The sequence below is a fragment of the Otolemur garnettii genome, unplaced genomic scaffold (genome assembly GCF_000181295.1).
Source record: "Otolemur garnettii isolate 467f Iridium unplaced genomic scaffold, OtoGar3 scaffold00031, whole genome shotgun sequence".
Classification (NCBI taxonomy): domain Eukaryota; kingdom Metazoa; phylum Chordata; class Mammalia; order Primates; family Galagidae; genus Otolemur; species Otolemur garnettii.
The window spans coordinates 12,518,361-12,535,799 of record NW_003852426.1 but is presented as its reverse complement, the minus strand read 5'-3'; the positions used below and the strand labels follow the sequence as shown (position 1 = coordinate 12,535,799).

Genomic DNA, 17,439 nt, shown 5'->3' with positions numbered 1-17,439 from the left:
GCAACCTCAAACTCTTGGGCTTAAGCGATTCTCTTGCCTCAGACTCCCAAGTAGCTGGGACTACAGGCACCCGCCACAACGCCCGGCCATTTTTGTTGTTGTAGTTGTCATTGTTGTTTGGCAGGGTTTCCAATCGGCAGCATGTGGCCGGTGCCCTAGCTGCTGAGCTACAGGCCCAGAGCCTGTACATATATATTTTACATATATATACACACACAATACCCTAAATGCTGCAATTTTTTCATACTTCAAAGTGCACAGGAATCCAGTTAAAATGCAGATTGTGACTCAGCAGGTCAGGGGTCAGTATTCCTTACTAGCCCATGGGTTAAGTCTGGGGAATCACAGCATAAGTAGCAATGGTGTGGAGCACAGAATCTGGAGCAAAATGGCGAGGTTCCCAATCTTAGATCTTCAATGGACTAACTGTATGATTGGTACAGTTACTGTGCCTCAGTTTTTGAGTTTTCATCAAGATTTAATGTTATTGCATATTAAGTGCTTTAGAAAAACATGCACTAAGAATCAGCTCTTATATTATTTATTACATTCCTTACAGCAGGCAGCCGGTGAAATAGGGCTTAACGAATGAATAAATGAATGAATGACCTTTGGAGGAAAGTTCTTTGCTGGGTGATTACAGAGGAGCCAAATGGGCGGTCCCCTTGGGTGGGGAAGATACCCACCTCCTAGAACGTTCTCTCTACCCCGGTGGTCAAGAGGGCGCCGAGTGCCCGGAAGCCGGCCGGCTTGGGCTTGGCGGACCAATTGGACGGCCGGGAGGGAGGGGCGAGCGCCCCGCCAGCCCTTTCCGTCTGGGGCGCCGGCAGCCCCGCCCCTTGGAACGTTGCGACGTCCTAGCATTCCTCTGTTGCTACATCGTCGCGAGGGGCGGGGCGCCTGTCAGCAAAGCGACGCTCGCGGGCGCGGGCGGGCTGGGGCTCCGCAGCGCAGTGCCAGCGCCAGACCCGCGCCCCACGCTCTCAGTCCCGCCGCCTGCGTTCTGACTCGCCAGCCCGCGCTCCCGTCCTGCCCTTGCGCTGCCCGAGTATGGAGTTGCTGTGTTGCGAGAGCACCCGGCACGCGCCCCGGGCTGGGCCTGACCCGCGGCTGCTAGGGGACCAGCGTGTCTTGCAGAGCTTGCTCCGCCTGGAGGAGCGCTACGTGCCCCGCGCCTCCTACTTCCAGTGCGTGCAGAGGGAGATCAAGCCGCACATGCGGAAGATGCTGGCATACTGGATGCTGGAGGTATCGCCCAGACCGGTCTCCCTTTTTCCGCTGCCCCCGGCTCTGGACATCCTGGTCCCAGTAGCAATTTGTAGGATGCTCCTGTGGCTCAGACTCCCAGGTTCTGGCCTTTCACTAGGGCACCCTAGTCCGCAGCCTCTGTGCTCTCCTTTTCCCTTTCCCAGCCCTAATCAGCTCCTTCTGACTGTGACTGCCAGACATTTGGCACTCTTAAATCTCTTCGGGCCAAGAAAGCGGGACAAGGGACACCTCTGCTCTTCGGCTTCTCTCAGTGTCTCCTGCTTCCCTCCCCCGCCTAGTCTTCTCAGCAGAGCGCGATTGGAAAACCTTGGACTCGGCCGCCCCCGCCCCAGAGCCGGTTCCTGTGCCTGTCGCGGGGTTCTGGCGGGGAAGGCGGTGGGGGTGGCGCGCGCCCTGTTCCGGCCGACAGGGAAATGAAAAGTACGGAGGCAGCTGCAGGAGTCTCCTCCCTTCCCCTCGGGTGTGTGCAGTGGCGAGGGTAATGGGGGGGTAAGGTCCCAGCCCTTCGGGTACCACAGGTGCCTTTTCGTGCCACTTCCCCTCGCTATGTGAGAAGGAAGTCTCTGGAATCTTTCATAAGGTGGGGAGTCCCTGAAAGGCAGTCCCAAGGGGACAGAGGAAAGGCGGCTACGCAGAGGAAGTGGGGGGCGTCACGTTGGGGAGGGCACATACTCCTCTGATAATGGTTCTTGTCACTATAAGTAGTTTACCCTCTCTCCCGGTTTTTGCTTCCCATTCCACCTCCCTTTAGCACCCCTCTCCCTCTTAATGCTGCTGCGTTTCCTGTGTTCCTGCCCCAGCAGTGACTGTGTGCCCTTCCCCAGGTGTGTGAGGAGCAGCGCTGTGAGGAGGAAGTCTTCCCTCTGGCCATGAACTACTTGGATCGCTACCTGTCCTGCGTCCCCACCCGAAAGGCGCAGTTGCAGCTCTTGGGTGCGGTCTGCATGCTGCTAGCCTCCAAGCTGCGCGAGACCACGCCCCTGACCATCGAAAAACTCTGCATCTACACCGACCATGCTGTCTCTCCCCGCCAGTTGCGGGTACGTCTGTAATTTCTCCCACTCCTAATGCATATCGTCTCAGCACTTCCCAAGATAGGGAAAGCTAAGACCTCAGTGGCTTTCTGCCTCCTTGGGGGCAAGGCAAGCTCCCTGAGCCTTTTCTAGAAAGAAATTGGGGTGGGAGAAGAGGGGATAGTCTGGTGTTGTGGTTGGGGTAGCTCAGCCTGCGCTTGCGGTGCAGCCATGAACTAAACCCTCTCCTGACCTCCAGAGGATGCCACTCCTTCCTGGTCTTTCCCCCAGATAGCAACAAGTCAAACTGCATGTCTCGCTTACTAGTACTTTGCCTCTGGGTTTACACAGACACCATGAGTTATTTATTGGCAGCAGAAGGGCATGCCTGCACACCCCCACTGGAGTGGGAGAGTGGAATGTGTTTCATGTGGGGGAGGGGGGCTGCCTTGGTTGAGCCTTTATCCCCAAGTGGACTTTGATAGAAAAGCCTCCCAGAGTAGATTAAAGCCAGGCCCTGATTACTTTAAGGAAGGGCTGACTTGTTTCATCCCACCTTCTTTCCTTCCCCTTATATCCCAGTACAGATAGCTTCTTCCTAATCCTCCCTTCCCTGTCCTCATTCTGAGGAACTGGAGCAGCTGCTTTGGGTCTGGTGGAAACATCTCTCCCTTTCCCCCTTAGCCAAAGGTTCAAGCTGAGGGACAGACAGGGAGCTGAGCTGCAGCTGCTTCCGATGTGATAATGGTGCCCCTCCCCCGGCCCGGCTGACTCTGACCAAGGTCTTTCATAACCCTGTGGGGAGCTGCTGTCACTCCTGTGGTTTGGGAAGTGGCTCCCAGAGCCTCCTGCTGGGAACTTGGTCTAGGCTCCTTTGAGGCAGGGCAGGAAAGTCACTCACTGGTTCTGTCCTGCCTCAGAAGCAGCCTGGGAAGGAGGTGGGGGAGTTGCTTGGATTTGGAAGAGGTTATTTGAGGCTTGCAGATCATCTCCTAGGGGGCTGAGAGGAGAGAGTGGCACCTCCCTTCACCTTGCTCTGTGGCCAGCCAAGTCTTCTGACCCTGAGAGGACATTGTGGGGTCCATCTCCCAGGGAGGAGGGCAGCAGCAGGCTGCTATGATTGGCTGGTGGGAAAGCCAGGGTACTGGGGCCCCTGACTGCTGTGAGGAACAGGATTCTTCTTCCTGCCAAGTAGCTCAGAGATGGGACTAAGAGGCCTGAGTTGGGAATCCAGGAGGCTCCACAGCTCTTTTGCGATGAATCTGGTAGTTTTTGGCAAGTCTGAGGGTGGGACTAGTTTCGAGGGCCAGAGAACAAGATGTTTTTAGAGGGATTGGGCCTAGAAGGTAGAAGGGGGCTTCTTTTTGGTGAAAAGATTGGGGTGTGGACATGCCTGTGTGTGAGGGGAATTTTTCAGAACACATAAAAAGTACTCATCTCTGACTCCTGCCTGAGTCTGGGGGGTGGAGCCTCCAAAAGACTTCAAGAAGGTCAGAAGAAACCTCTGAGTACTCCCAAGTGCTTGTGCAGCAGAGGAAGGCTGAGACCCAAGGAAAGAGGGAAGATTCCTTCCTCAGCATTGCACTGAGCAGCACAGAATCTGAGTCTTCTAGCTAGACCAGGTTGGCTTAAAACTTAGGGATGTGATGAATGCTGCCAGCCATTGAAGCTAATCACTCCCAGGGGTATGTTCTCTGCCAAGTAGGGCTGGGATTCTTAGAGGTTCCCTAGATATGGGGGAGGGTGGCCACCTTCCTCACACAGGACCTCATACTTCCCTATAGGGGGCTGGATCCTTTATGTTGACTCCTAAATTAAAGAGTTTGGCTACTGGGATAAGTACTGAAAGAATCCTAGGTTCTCTGCCTGATTTCTTTTGGTTCCAGGCCAAGCTATTTTCTTTGGGGCCCTATGAGAGGTTGGGGCTGATCTGAGAGGCTGACACCTAGACCAGGGCGAGGAGAGAGACAGCTGTGGCTGTGGGCCTGGAAGAGGTTGGGTGGGGTTGCCATTTCTGCCTCAATAAGGAGTCAAACCCACAAGTTCCTTCCTGAGATAAAACAATGAAGAAATCCTCATGTGTGCAACTTGGAAATGGGGCCAGGTCTGAGAGCACTAGAAGAATGGATTGGAGGGAAGCTCTCAGCCTTCCTCTAAGACCTTGAATTGGTATATAGGCTTGGGTTGGAAATAGGGTTTGGTCCCTTAGAGATAACTTGGATCCATCCTGTCTGGCTTAGCCTCCACTTATCCTCATGAGAGTTAAGTGGCACTGGAGACCATGGGTTCCATCTGAAGGGAGTGGGGTGGGATGCTCTACCTCAGGACCCACCCCTGATGTCTCACTAAGGGGATGTGGGTTGGGTTAAGCAACCTTCCATTTGAGGAACCTCAGAAGAGACTTGAGTGGCTGTGTCATAGGAGGAGTGGCTTCATGCTTACTCCTGTGTATTTAAGACATGTGGACTTGGTTGAGATGCAGGGTTGGGGGTGGGGAGACTTAGTGGTGATCTCCCCTTTCATATTCTGGTGGTCTCCCTTCCATATTCTTTGGAGTTTGGAAATTTCTTTCTGCTTCATCCCAAAGGATCCTCAAGTTCATGGTGATGTTGGTGGTATCTGTGTCAGTCTTACAACCTTGGCTGGAGAAATCCTCAGAGCCCTGAATGAAGTCCTGATCATTGGCCCCTTAAAGATAATCAGACAGACTTAGAAGGGATAATGTATGTAGAGCATGTTGCCCTGCCACCTAGGCAACTGATCAATAAATGTTCAAAGTAAATCCCTGCAGCTCTTCTCTGTCTGGGACTCCATGGTGCCAGGTATTAAAACCAGAAGCAAGGGCTCATGCCTGTAATCCTAGCACTCTGGGAGGTTGAGGTGGGTGGATAGCTTGAGTTCAAGAGTTCCAGACCACCCTGAGCAAGAGGATCACTTGTGCTCAAGAGTTTGAGATTGCTGTGAGCTATGATGCCACAGTACTCTACAAAGTGAGAGTTTGTCTCAAAAAAAAAAAAAAAAAAAGAAGCAGAACTAGGGTCTTGAGCTTCAGACGTTCGGCGGGCTTCCTTCTCTGAGACTGCTCTTTGCTCCTCCCCTACCTTCTCTAGTTGATGACCTCACCATTTTCTCCATCACTCAGGACTGGGAGGTGCTGGTCCTTGGGAAGCTCAAATGGGACCTGGCTGCTGTGATTGCTCATGATTTCCTAGCCCTGATTCTGCACCGACTCTCTCTGCCCAGTGATCGACAGGCCTTGGTTAAAAAGCACGCCCAGACCTTCTTGGCCCTCTGTGCTACAGGTAAGAGCCCTGTGCACCTTTTTGCCAATTTGGAAAAACCAGAAGACTCTTAAGGATGAGTAATAACTGTAATAGAAGATCCCAGCCTATGTTCCTCTCAAAATTCATTTGTAAAAATTATATCCCCTCTGCCCGCAGTCTTAATACAGAAAAGATTATAATCAGAGGCAGGATCTCAGAGACCCCCAGTGTATAGGGAGGACACAGAGGATGTAGAAAGGTGACTTGCCCAAAGTCTCACAGTAAATGGGAAGCAGGACCTAGTTCTCTTGGCTCTACTTTTGTTTCCATAAGGGGCATTTCAATTCGCACTTATGAATGGAGGCCCTTACATACTAGGTAGGATCTCACTTATCCCCTGATCCCTGGCCAGCTCCACCCTAGACCTATGTAAATTTGCTATTTATCCTGATACTCTCTAGAGGCTCTTGCCTTTCTCCCTTCCTGACATCTTTCCTCACTCCCTGCTGGGGTTGTCTAGTAAGCCCCCTGCTCTATTCATGCTGCCTAGCACTTTCAGAGGAGTAGGAACTCCACATTGACTGTTATCCTTGAGGTTTCCTTGCCTCATGGTTCCCTCTCTTCTCTAAGATTACACCTTTGCCATGTACCCACCATCCATGATCGCAACGGGCAGCATCGGGGCTGCAGTGCAAGGCCTGGGTGCCTGTTCCACCTCTGGGGAGGAGCTCACCGAGCTGCTGGCAGGGATCACAGGCACTGAAGTGGTGAGTGCTGGGTAGCGTTGTCCCCTAAGTCTCCAGTAGAGGGAGGCATCCACACCAGTCTGGTTCCAGGTCCTGGTTTCACAGCCCTGGGGCTTCTGTGGCTTTTTATCTTCTGCCTTGGTCTGAAGAAGAGCCAAGTATCTTGGGTAGGGTTAAGGGTGCTGGCCCTGGGTGCCATTTTCTTGCCAAGTGGTGTGCTGGAGAGGGGGTGGGGGATTTGGTGTCAGATGCACGGTTGCTCTCACACCCTCTTGCCACATCCTCTTGCCAGTTTCTGAGAATTGAAGACCAATTCCTGGGGCTGGGCTGTGGCCTAACCTCCCCTGACTTCCCTGTGTGCTGGGAGGTATCCTTCCCCCACTCCTGCTGTCAGATGTTGTTGGGGGGAGCAGTCCCTCCTCACTATTCCCCTGTGTTCCTAGGACTGCCTGCGGGCCTGTCAAGAGCAGATTGAAGCTGCGCTCAGAGAGAGCCTTAGGGAAGCCGCTCAGACCAGCTCCAGCCCAGCACCCAAAGCCCCCCGGGGCTCCAGCAGCCAGGGGCCCACCCAGACCAGCACTCCCACAGATGTCACAGCCATTCACCTGTAGCCCTGGAGAGGCCCCCTCCAGTGGCCACTAAGCAGAGAAGGGGCCACTGCCACCATCTACCTGCCTCCAGGAACAAACTACCACATCTGAAGCCTGAGCGGGTTCCTGTTTCTCCTCCCCCCCAAAGCCCAACGGGGTCAGGTCCTACCTATCCCTGCGTGTGCACTAAGGGGCCTGACCAGCCATGATTGTGTATGGGAGGCTAGTTGAACTCCTCTTCTTCCTCCTCGCATCTGTCCAGCTCAGCTCCATCCCTGACTCTAGCTGGGAGTGGGCTAGGCTGGTCAGACATTGGAATAGGTGAAATACATGCACCAGCATTTTTTCTGAGGCTTCCCTCCTCTAGGGCTCTCATGTTCTCAATTGCCAAAATGCCCCAGTGCCTTCTAAAGGTGTTGTCCCTTCTAGGGTTATTGTATTTGGATTGGGGTCCTTCCAAAGATGAAATTTCAGGCATGACTGATAAGACATGTGAGGGGCAACAGTCTAGATGGCTCCTGTAAGCATACTTTGGAAGCCCCGTTTAATCCTTGCTCACGGCTGCTCCTAGAGGGAGGGGCCTAGGTCTTGGCCAGAGGGGCAAAAACCTATGGTATTCCTCCTTGCTTTGCTTTCTGCTCAGTTTCTCCCAGGTGATTGAGGAGCTCGGTGCTGAAGGAAGGAGTTATTTTAATTTATTAATTGCTTTGAGTACAACTGTAAGTGTGTAGTGGGACCTGTCTATCCCACAAATGGTGGTAACCCTGGTGGTTGCTGTTTCCCTCCCCTCTGCAACTGGCTAAAGAATCTTTGTGGCCAAGGAGCTGCTACAGCCTGGAATTGGGTCATGCCCTCCTCTCCCTTTGGCCCTTGCTCCACCCTCTAGGCAGGATGATGCAGGGATGCCCTAGAGCTGGGCAAGCCCAGCTGGAGAGGGAGGCAAGTCCTATTGACACAGGTCTTTCCTAAGGCCACAAGGTTTAGGCTGGTGGCCCAGGACCATCACGCTACCTTAATAAAGATTCTGGAATAAAACTGGCTTTGGCTTTTTGGTTTGGGTGGTGGTATGGGTAGAAGAAGCCTATTTCTAGACTGATTCTGATGTAATGAGGTGTGGAAGTCAATGGCCTAAAGCAGGGATCACCAAGTCTTCTGTTAAGGGCAAGATATTTAGGCTTTGTGAGATAAATGGTCTCTGCCCCCAATATAGTTCTGCTTTATAAGGTGACCTGTTTTCTTGAAAATCACTATGCTATGCAAAACTGCACAACAAAAACCATAGGGCTTTTGGGGAAAATGGAGCTTGAGGTATAGCACTCAAAAACTTAATGAATGATACTCTTAAAAAAAAGGCAACAGGCTCGGCGACTATAGCTCAACCGGCTAAGGCGCCAGCCACGTACACCTAAGGTAGCGGGTTCGAATCCCCAGCCCGGACCCGCCAAACAACAATGATGGCTGCAACCAAAAAATAGCCGGGCGTTGTGGCGGGCGCCTGTGGTCCCAGCTACTTGGGAGGCGGAGGCAGGAGACTTGCTTGAGCCCAGGAGTTGGAGGTTGCTGTGAGCTGTAATGCCAAGGCACTCTACCCAGGGGGACAGCTTGAGGCTCTGTCTCAAAAAAAAAAAAAAAAAAAGACAACAGAGGGGCGATGCCTATGGCTCAGTGGGTAGGGTGCCAGCCCCATATACTGAGGGTGACGGGTTCCAACCCGGCCCCAGCCAAACTGCAACAAAAAAATAGCTGGATATTGTGGTGGACCTTGTAGTCCCAGCTACTTAGGAGGCTGAGGCAAGAAATCGCCTAAGCCCAGGAGTTGGAGGTTGCTGTGAGCGGTGATGCCATAGCACTTTACTGAGGGCAACAAAGTGAGACTGTCTCTTAAAAAAAAAGAAAAAAAAAAAGCAACGGGCTCCACGCCTATGGCTCAAGCAAGCAGCTAAGGTACCAGCCATATACACCTGAGCAGGTGGGTTCGAATCCAGCCCAGGCCCACCAAATAACAATGATGGCTGCAACCACAAAATAGCCAGGTGTTGTGGTGAACACTTGTAGTCCCAGCTACTTGGGGGCAGAGGCAGGAGAATCGCTTGAGCCCAGGAGTTGGAGGTTGCTTTGAGTTGTGATGCCATAGCACTTTACCCAGGGTTACAGCTTGAGGCTCTGTCTCAAAAAAAAAAAAAAAAAAAGGCAACAGGATAGCTTTACTTCTACACATGTTAAATAGTTAAGTGATAAAGATTATAACAAACATGGCCATTATCTTTTTTCGCTCTCATTTGAGTGCCATGGTGTCACAGATCACAGTAACCTTTAACTCTTGGGTTTAAGTGATTCTCTTGCCTCAGCCTCCCAAGTAGAACATGGCCTTTATCTTGAAGAAGACATAAAGCTTCTTATAGAAACATGGAAGTAACTTAGGATCTACTCATACTTTTTTGACTCAGTAGAGTCAATGTAGCCCTCGGTAGAGTGCTGTGTCATCACAGCTCACAGCAACCTCAAACTCTTGAGCTTAAGAGATTCTCTTGCCTCAGCCTCCCAAGTAGCTGGGACTACAGGTGCCCACCACAACACCCGGCTATTTTTTGTTGCAGTTGTCATTGTTGTTTAGCTGGTATGGGCTGGGTTTGAACCTGCCAGCCTCAGTGTATATGGCTGGCGCTATAACCACTGTGCTACAGGAGTTGAGCCAAGATCTACTCATCCCCCCTTTTTTTTGAGACAGAGCCTCAAGCTGTCCCCCTGAGTAGAGTGCTGTCACATCACAGCTCACAGCAACCTCCAACTCCTGGGCTCAAGTGAGTCTCCTGCCTCTACCTCCCAATTAGCTGGGACCACAAGAGCCCGCCACAATGCCTGGATATTTTTTTTGGGTGCAGCCATCATTGTTGTTTGGTGGGCCTGGGCTGGATTCAAACCTGCCACCTTAGGTGTATGTGGCTGGCACCTTAGCCACTTGAGCCACAGGCACCAAGCCAGATCTACTCAACCTTGAGCCAACCTTATCTTTAAGCTAGCCTCTACATCTCCATTTTCCTCAAGGAGGGGCTTTTTCTTGTAGCCCTTTCATCCACAGTTGAAACATGACCATCTTTGGACAGCCTACTCCTGGTTGCTGGCATTCAACCAAAGCAGCCAGTGTCATGTGAGGGGGAGGCAGCCAACATGTCCCTCGCTCCACAAGGGCTATCAAGGTGAGTGTAGCCTGGAGAAACAAACGTTTAGCTCAGAGGGTTAGGGGTGAGGCCCTCTGTAAAAACCAGGTCAGAATCTACCTCAGAGACAGCAACAGAAGGAAAGGTCTTTTCCTTCCAACTGAAGAAGGAAAAGGCCTCCAATGACTACACCAAAATGAAGAGGTTCAATAAATACCTGTTTTGTTTTTTTTGAATCCCAGTGACTTGGCAACAGCCAGAAAGTACTTAAACTGAATCCCAGCTGGGGAGAGGTAATGCTGGGATTCCCACTCTTAAGTCAGCTCTTAAAACTGAACAGAAAGCAGGCCTAGAGTGGAGGCCCCGTGACCCCTTACTGCCCTGACCTGGGTCTTCTCTCATTAAGGCGCAGTGTCTTTAGTCACCAACAGGGGGCCTGGCGTATTCCCATGACCCTTGGATTAGAACAGGTGACTGTTTCTTCACTCCATGGTGATGGGAACATCTTCCACATCTCGGGGCACTGCACTCTGAAGCTCACGCCTGATTTCAGGAGACAGTTGTGCATGGGGCTGTAGCCGGAGCAGTTCCAGGAGGGACTCTTTCTGATCTGTGGCCAAGTCTGCCTTGTAGCGCTGGACCAAAGTCAGGAGGCACTGGTGCCAGAGCACAGGCAGCTCACGAGTCTCTGTCCGGAACCCCAGGAAGTGGAAGACGAGGGCATCCAGCACTCGGTAAGGCAGTGCATACTTCTTATCCAGCAGCAGTCGCAGGAAGATGCTGTTGGCACCACTGTATTCCATCTCAGCAATTTTCAGCATGGCCGCACTGATGGGAAAGGGAGGTTGGGTGGGATTAGAGAAGGATCAACTTCACCTCACCTCTGCTCACCTCTGTGCTCTTCCCCTCTTCCCGCCCCCAGCTCTTACACTATAGGATTCCTAAAAGAGCAATCTCAGGTCTCCTTCCCACCTACCCAATCTTACTATACTCTCTTGACTCCAGTTATCATCTCTAGACAGATCCATCCCAAATTGCTACCTCTGGCTTAGACTGTTGGTCTCAATAACCAGCTGGAGTATGTCCAAACACCCTGACATCTCCACCCCTAATCTCCTTTCTTCCTGTGTTCCCTATTCATTTTTTCAACTATTTATGGAGCACATACCACAAGCCAGGCTGGGACTGTCCTTGTGGAGCTTTTATTCTAGTGGAATAAGGACATAACCACTGGTTTAAACAAGCCACAAACCCAAGGAGTTAAGGGCTAATGTTAACTCCTTCCCTACTCTGACCACCATCCCCAAGTCCCGGCAATTCCATTATCTGAATATTGACCAGTTCTCCTCCACCCCCATCAACACTACCTGGAATGCAACACAGGGATGGAGCACTTGGTGATGATGCTACCCACAATGATGGCTTCCCGGAGGGTACAAGTGCCCGATTCGCACAGTGGGATCAGGATCCCTGGGGAGGATCAGAGGGCAGTCATTTTGAGTCCAGGGTGGGAGAAAGGTATTATAGTAGGAAGCATTCCCCATGACCCTAGGGACTAAAACTTGGCCTTAGAGACAGCCACTTCTCAAGTCAGGTCTGCTGCTTTGCCCCCCCCCCCCCCAAAGCCTGGCCTTTCCCTTTCTTCCCTGCCTCTGGGCTCCCACCTTTGAACCAGGCTCCAGGTTTGAACAGGGCCTTCTTGAGTGCCATGTAGAGGTGGAAGTTGAGTCGTTTGTATTCAGCGATGTCATCTCGTACCCGGGGCAGCAGAACAAGGTTGTAGAAGCGCTGGGCCATGCGTTCCTTCAGGTTAGAGGCAAAAATCCTAGTGGGGCATAAGAGGGGAGTTCCTAAGTCACACTGATGGTCTGGACCTGGCCCTTCAGGTATCAGTGCACATGCAAGAGATTTTAAAGTAATATATGGAACTGCTCTCAATGAGGGATGTGTGGGAGAACTGTGAGCATAGAGAACCAAGGTTTGATTACAGAAAGAAGAGGGGAGGCAACAGGTACCCAAATGATTAATGCTGTCACTGGCAGAACCAGAGTGCTTCTGAACTGATGGTTCCTTAGCTACTCATCTTCCTCTCCCCAGCATGAGTCCTCTGCACCCTACTTTCCCAAGGGACGTGAGCATGTCCAGGTAGCCACAGACTTCTGAGGCCACTCTGACAGGGTTGTATCCTAGTTGCTATACCTCTCCCTTAGAAATTCATCCTAGGGGATTCCCACCTGCATCTTGGCCCCCCAAAATGAAATAGGAAAAGCTAGGAAAATGATGAAATATAGAAGCACAAAAGAGAGCTCTGGGACAAGCTCAAATGTAATGGCAAAGCTTGTATATCCCTGGCCCAGCCTTCACCTATAGACTTTACCTGGTGGCTTGGTACATGGCAGCTGCAGTCCAGGCCTCAGGCTCTGTGACATAGAGGATCTGCTCCCAGTTGGAGAGTGCAGGGATGATCTTAAATGCCTTGGGCAGTTTCCCACTGCGGTACTTAGATAACACCTAGGGATGAGGGAGGTAAAATAATCATCATTAATAAACTACTGCTTGCTATGTGCCAGGTGCTTATCTGGATGCCTCTTTTTTTTTTTTTTAAAGAGACAGAGTCTCACTTTGTTGCCCTCGGTAGAGTGCCATGGCATCACAGCTCACAGCAACCTTCAGCTCTTGGGCCTAAGCAATTCTCTTGCCTTGGCCTACCAAGTAGCTGAGACTACAGGTGCCTGCCACAACGCCCACCTATTTTATTGTTGCATTTGGCCAGGGCTGGGTTTGAACCCGCCACCCTCAGTATATGGGGCCAGTGCCCTACTCACCGAGCCACAGGCACCACCCATCTGCATGCTTCTTATATATTAACTCACTTCACCCTCACAAAAACCCTTTAAGGAGGTACTATTCTGTTTACTTTACAATGATAAAAGAGTTTTAGGAACTGACCCAAGACTGTCAGCTCACTAATAGGCAGAGCAGGAATCTGAACCTACACACTAACCCTTAAGTCTGTTTCCTGTTACCATGCCTGATTTGGTGTGGGATGTGGGCAAAAATCCCTGAGGCAGGAGCTCACAGCCCCTGTAAGGTTATTCCACCTTGGCTTCCCTCTTAGCTCTTACCTCCCGGACCCCCCTGTACACCTCCAGGACCCGGGGGTCCAGCTGGGGCATAGGGAAGCCTGACACCTCTGACATGACTGTCTCAACCTCTGTTTGCTTCTCAGTTAGCTTCTCCATGATGATGTCAGCCAGGGTGCGCCTAAAAGGTGAGATGGCAAGGGAAGGGGAGGGAGGAGAGAGGAGAGCAGTGGTCACTGGGAAGCTCCAGGCTCTCCATAGTCCCTTATGAGCATGAATGAACTGTGACCCTTCTAGGATGTGCAGCCTTAGTCCCCTCTCTGCACTCATCCTCCTACCACTGGAATCACTGTAGAGCGCAAAAGAACTGAAAGTCATTCGATTTAAGACAAAGCTAGTAGTTATACAGTGTTATTATGAACCAACTCTGAAGTCTGTCTTCCAAGTTCAAATCCTGGCTCTTCCGTTTCCTGTATGATCATGGCATGTTACTTTACCACTCTATGCCTCAGTTTCCTCAACTGTGAAAGAGATATAATAATAATACCTCCCTCATAAGGTTAATATACAGATTAAATAAGTTAATATCTATCTGTCACTTGGAACTACCAGCATATAACATGTGTGTAAGGAGCTCTGCCTCTTTCAAATACACCCATCATATGCTGGCAATATGCTGAGACCCCTCCAATTATAAATTCTTGGTCTGATTACTGTAGAGTGGTCTTGTAGATAACCTGAACTATCTATAAGATTTCACGTAGCTGGGATCATTAGAGTGACTATGACACCAACTTTCTTCTCACTTAAATTTATTTTACTTTTTGGAGACAGTCTCACTTTGTTGCCCTAGGTAACAGTGTATGTCATCACAGCTCATAGCAACCTCAAACTCTTGGGCTCAAGAGATTCTCTTGCCTCAGCCTCCCAAGTAGCTAGGACTACAGGCACTTGCCACAATGCCCAGCTATTTTTAGAAATGAGGTCTTGCTCTGGCTCAGGCTGGTCTCGAACCTGTGAGCTCAGGCAATTCATCCGCCTTGGCCTCCCAGAGGGCAAGGATTACAGGCATGAGCCTAATAGGATAATTCTGTAAGAAGAATGATTTATCTCAACACATAACTGATTACTTTCCTGATGCAATCAACAGGCACTCTGTAATTTCTTTTTTTTTTTTAGAGCGTTCACCCTGGGTAGAGTGCCATGGTATCACAGCTCACAGCAACCTCCAACTCCTGGGCTCAAGCAATTCTCCTGCCTCAGCCTCATAAGTAGCTGGGACCACAGGCGCCCGCCACAACACCTGGCTATTTTTTGGGTTACAACTATCGTCGTTGTTTGGTGGGCTTGGGCTGGATTCAAACCACCACCTTAGGTGTATGTGGCTGGCGCCTTAGCCACTTGAGCCACAGGTGCTGATCCTCATTTTTGTTTTTATGGGGGGGAAGCAAGACATCAACTGTATAAAGTACAATATGTGTCACTGAAAATATGCATTGTATGGCTACACAAAAGCAGCTTGTTGAACAAATGACCCCATGGTTCATTAAAGAACAAAGCTTCCAGAAGCAAAAAAAAGAAACATGAAATCTACATGAATGGAAACAAATAAAGCCCTCCCAACAACACCAATAAGCCAACCAACTTGAAACTGGCACAGGTGAATCAGAAAGGATGCAGTCGACTATGTTTCTCGGAAGTGAAATAATGGACCATAACACAGTCTGTCTCAAAACTTTCACAGTGACTCGCATAACTCACCCAAGGTCTCATAGCTGTCAAGTAGGGGAAAAGAGTCAAGCTCAGGTCTTTCAAGTTTGAAAGTTATTTTATAATACCCTATAATGTGCTCCCTAAACTCCCTAAAATGGTCTCTAACTGCTGAGCTTACATGAATCTAGCCTTGCTTTCTGACGATGCCAGCTACCAATTTTTTTTTTTTATTGTTGTTGTTGCAGTCTTTGGCTGGGGCTGGGTTTGAACCCACCACCTCCAGCACATAAGGCGGCACCCTACTCCTTGGAGCCACAGGCACTGCCCCCCAGCTACCAATTTTTAAGACTGCTAGAAGTTCCTGTTTCTAGTAGTTTGTCTCTTGTATTTATTGTAAGCTGGAAAACCATTCTGCTAAATTCATCAGAATTATCTCTAAAGTATAAGTTATGAGGTCTTGAGAAAGAACCTGAGAGACTCTCTGGCAGGATCACCCCAAGTACACACTTTGTGACATCTATTTTAGCTGTCGAGCATCAATCTGGGAACAAGGCTCATTTCTTCATTCTGTGCTCTCTAAATAAGCTGCCATAGAACTTATCAGTTTCCCTGTGTTTCTGCAGTATGGTTAGCAATGAGAGATGTATTAACCCAACACAGCATCATGTTATTATCAGAGGGTCAGAATGAACTGGTTGAGGGCTCTTATCCTAGACTCCCCTCCCCAGAGCTAAACTCTCTGACCTCAGGGATTTGACCACAGGCAGCCTAAATGCCTGCATATCTTGGAGCTAGCATTAATTATAGATAGGAATAAATTAGTGGTTCTGACTGAGGGTGATCCCTCCCTCCTGCCCACGCACCTCTGGCAATGTCTGGAGTCATTTTGGCTGTCACAATTAGAAGGAAGGTCACTGGTATCTAGATGGTAGAGACTGGAGATTATCTGCTAAATATCCTATATTGCATTGCATAAGTCAGCCTCCACAAAAAAGAATTATACAGCCCAAAATGCCAATAGTGCTTAGGTTGAAAAACCCTCAATTAAATGAAACTTAGGTATGAAAGAGCTTTGCCCAAGGAAGATGAGCTTATCACCAAAAAACTGAGCTACCAAGACTAAATGCAATGGGACAGATCTCCCAAGAGACATAAAAAGGGCTTTAGCTATAACTGGGCAGTTCTAGAATAAATGTACAGAAGAAACGGAGGGATTTTGAGTCTGGGTTATCACCCTATTTAGAATGGTCCTTTGAGTGTGGGCCAGTTCTGTCAAAAGTGGTCCTCCAGAACTAGCAATGCCAAGGCCATTTCCAAAGGTAGAGAATGAAAATCATGCCAGGGTCTATAGAAACTTTCTGCCAGGACCTACTATGCTAAATCCCCAGCCTACCTGGCAGGAGGATTCTTGTTCATGAACATCTCAATGGCACGCTCATCCTCAGGGTCCACGACCACCTCTGCATGGTGGCCCACTCCTGTAATTGTGGCAGCTTTCTCCAGGGTGGGCCACTCCTCATCCTCATCATCTGATCCATCTTGTGGCACTCCAGGACCTAGAAGGGGACAAAATGGATGAGCACATCAAGGAGAGGGTGAGGGATTTAGTCAATTTAACTTTAGCCATTGTGTAGTACAGGCTTCACATGTGCTTGCAATAAATATAGATGTGTGCAGTGAAACAGATGAGGCCCACACCATCTTCCAGTCCCAAAGGCTTGTAATTTTGCTTAAGAAACAAAATGTATACATAGAAAACAATCAGACAGCAATGCTTAAAGCTATTGCCATAAATAGTAGTTAACACACCATATTCAGTTATTGTAACAGGATTTTTCTTTTGAGACAGAGTCTCACTATGTCACCCTTGGTAGAGTGCTATGGCATCACAGCTCACAGCAACCTCAAACTATTGGGCTTAAGTGATTCTCTTGCCTCAGCCTCTCAAGTAGCTGGGACTACAGGTGCCCGCCACAATGACTGGCTATTTTTTGTTGCAGTTGTCATTGTTGTTTAGCTGGCTTGGGCCAGGTTCAAACCTGGGACCCTCAGTGCATGTGGTTGGCGTGGTAACCACTGTGCTACGAGCACGGAGCCAGGATTTACTTATTTATTTACTTTTGGAGATAGAGTCTCACTTTATTGCCCTGCGTAGAGTGCTGTTGTGTCATAGCTCACAGCAACTTCAAGCTCTTAAGCAATTCTCTTGCCTGAGCCTCCCAAGTAGCTGGGACTACATGTACCTACCACCAATGCCTGGTTATTTTTTTGTTTGTTTGTTTCACAGGCCCAAGCTGGGTTTGAACCCACCAGCTCCAGGGCACGTGGCTGGCACCCTAACCACTGAGCTACGTGTGCCCAGCCTGTAGCATGATTTTCTAAATGCACCATACATACATTAACTGGTTTACCCTCATAACCTCAAGAAGTAGGTAGGTACTGTTATTATATCCAGTTTCCTTTTTTTTTTTATTTTTTGAGACAGAGCCTCAAGCTGTCCTCCTGGGTAGAGTGCCGTGGCACCACAGCTCACAGCAACCTCCAACTCCTGGGCTCAAGCGAGTCTCCTGCCTCTGCCTCCCAAGTAGCTGGGACCACAGGTGC

The 17,439-nt window shown here is 49.9% G+C and overlaps 2 protein-coding genes across 2 annotated transcripts in view; one reads left to right on the top strand and one right to left on the bottom strand.

Annotated features, from left to right (window-relative positions):
• Positions 1-868: 868 nt before the first annotated feature.
• On the top strand, positions 869-7,934 carry CCND3 (cyclin D3). Its single transcript, XM_003789185.1, has 5 exons — positions 869-1,248; positions 2,094-2,309; positions 5,425-5,584; positions 6,176-6,312; positions 6,735-7,934. The coding sequence occupies exons 1-5, from the start codon at positions 1,051-1,053 to the stop codon at positions 6,900-6,902; spliced, it is 879 nt and encodes a 292-aa protein (XP_003789233.1). The 5' UTR covers positions 869-1,050; the 3' UTR covers positions 6,903-7,934.
• Positions 7,935-10,238: 2,304 nt separating this feature from the next.
• Positions 10,239-17,439, bottom strand: part of BYSL (bystin like) — a 13,829-nt gene continuing 6,628 nt past the window's right edge. Inside the window, exons 2-7 of the mRNA XM_003789184.3 lie at positions 16,229-16,391; positions 13,165-13,303; positions 12,417-12,550; positions 11,704-11,864; positions 11,407-11,509; positions 10,239-10,867 (exon numbers count right to left, since the gene is read on the bottom strand). Coding sequence (XP_003789232.1) covers positions 10,522-10,867; positions 11,407-11,509; positions 11,704-11,864; positions 12,417-12,550; positions 13,165-13,303; positions 16,229-16,391 — 1,046 coding nt within the window. The 3' untranslated portion in view covers positions 10,239-10,521. The remainder of the gene's footprint in view (positions 10,868-11,406; positions 11,510-11,703; positions 11,865-12,416; positions 12,551-13,164; positions 13,304-16,228; positions 16,392-17,439) is intronic.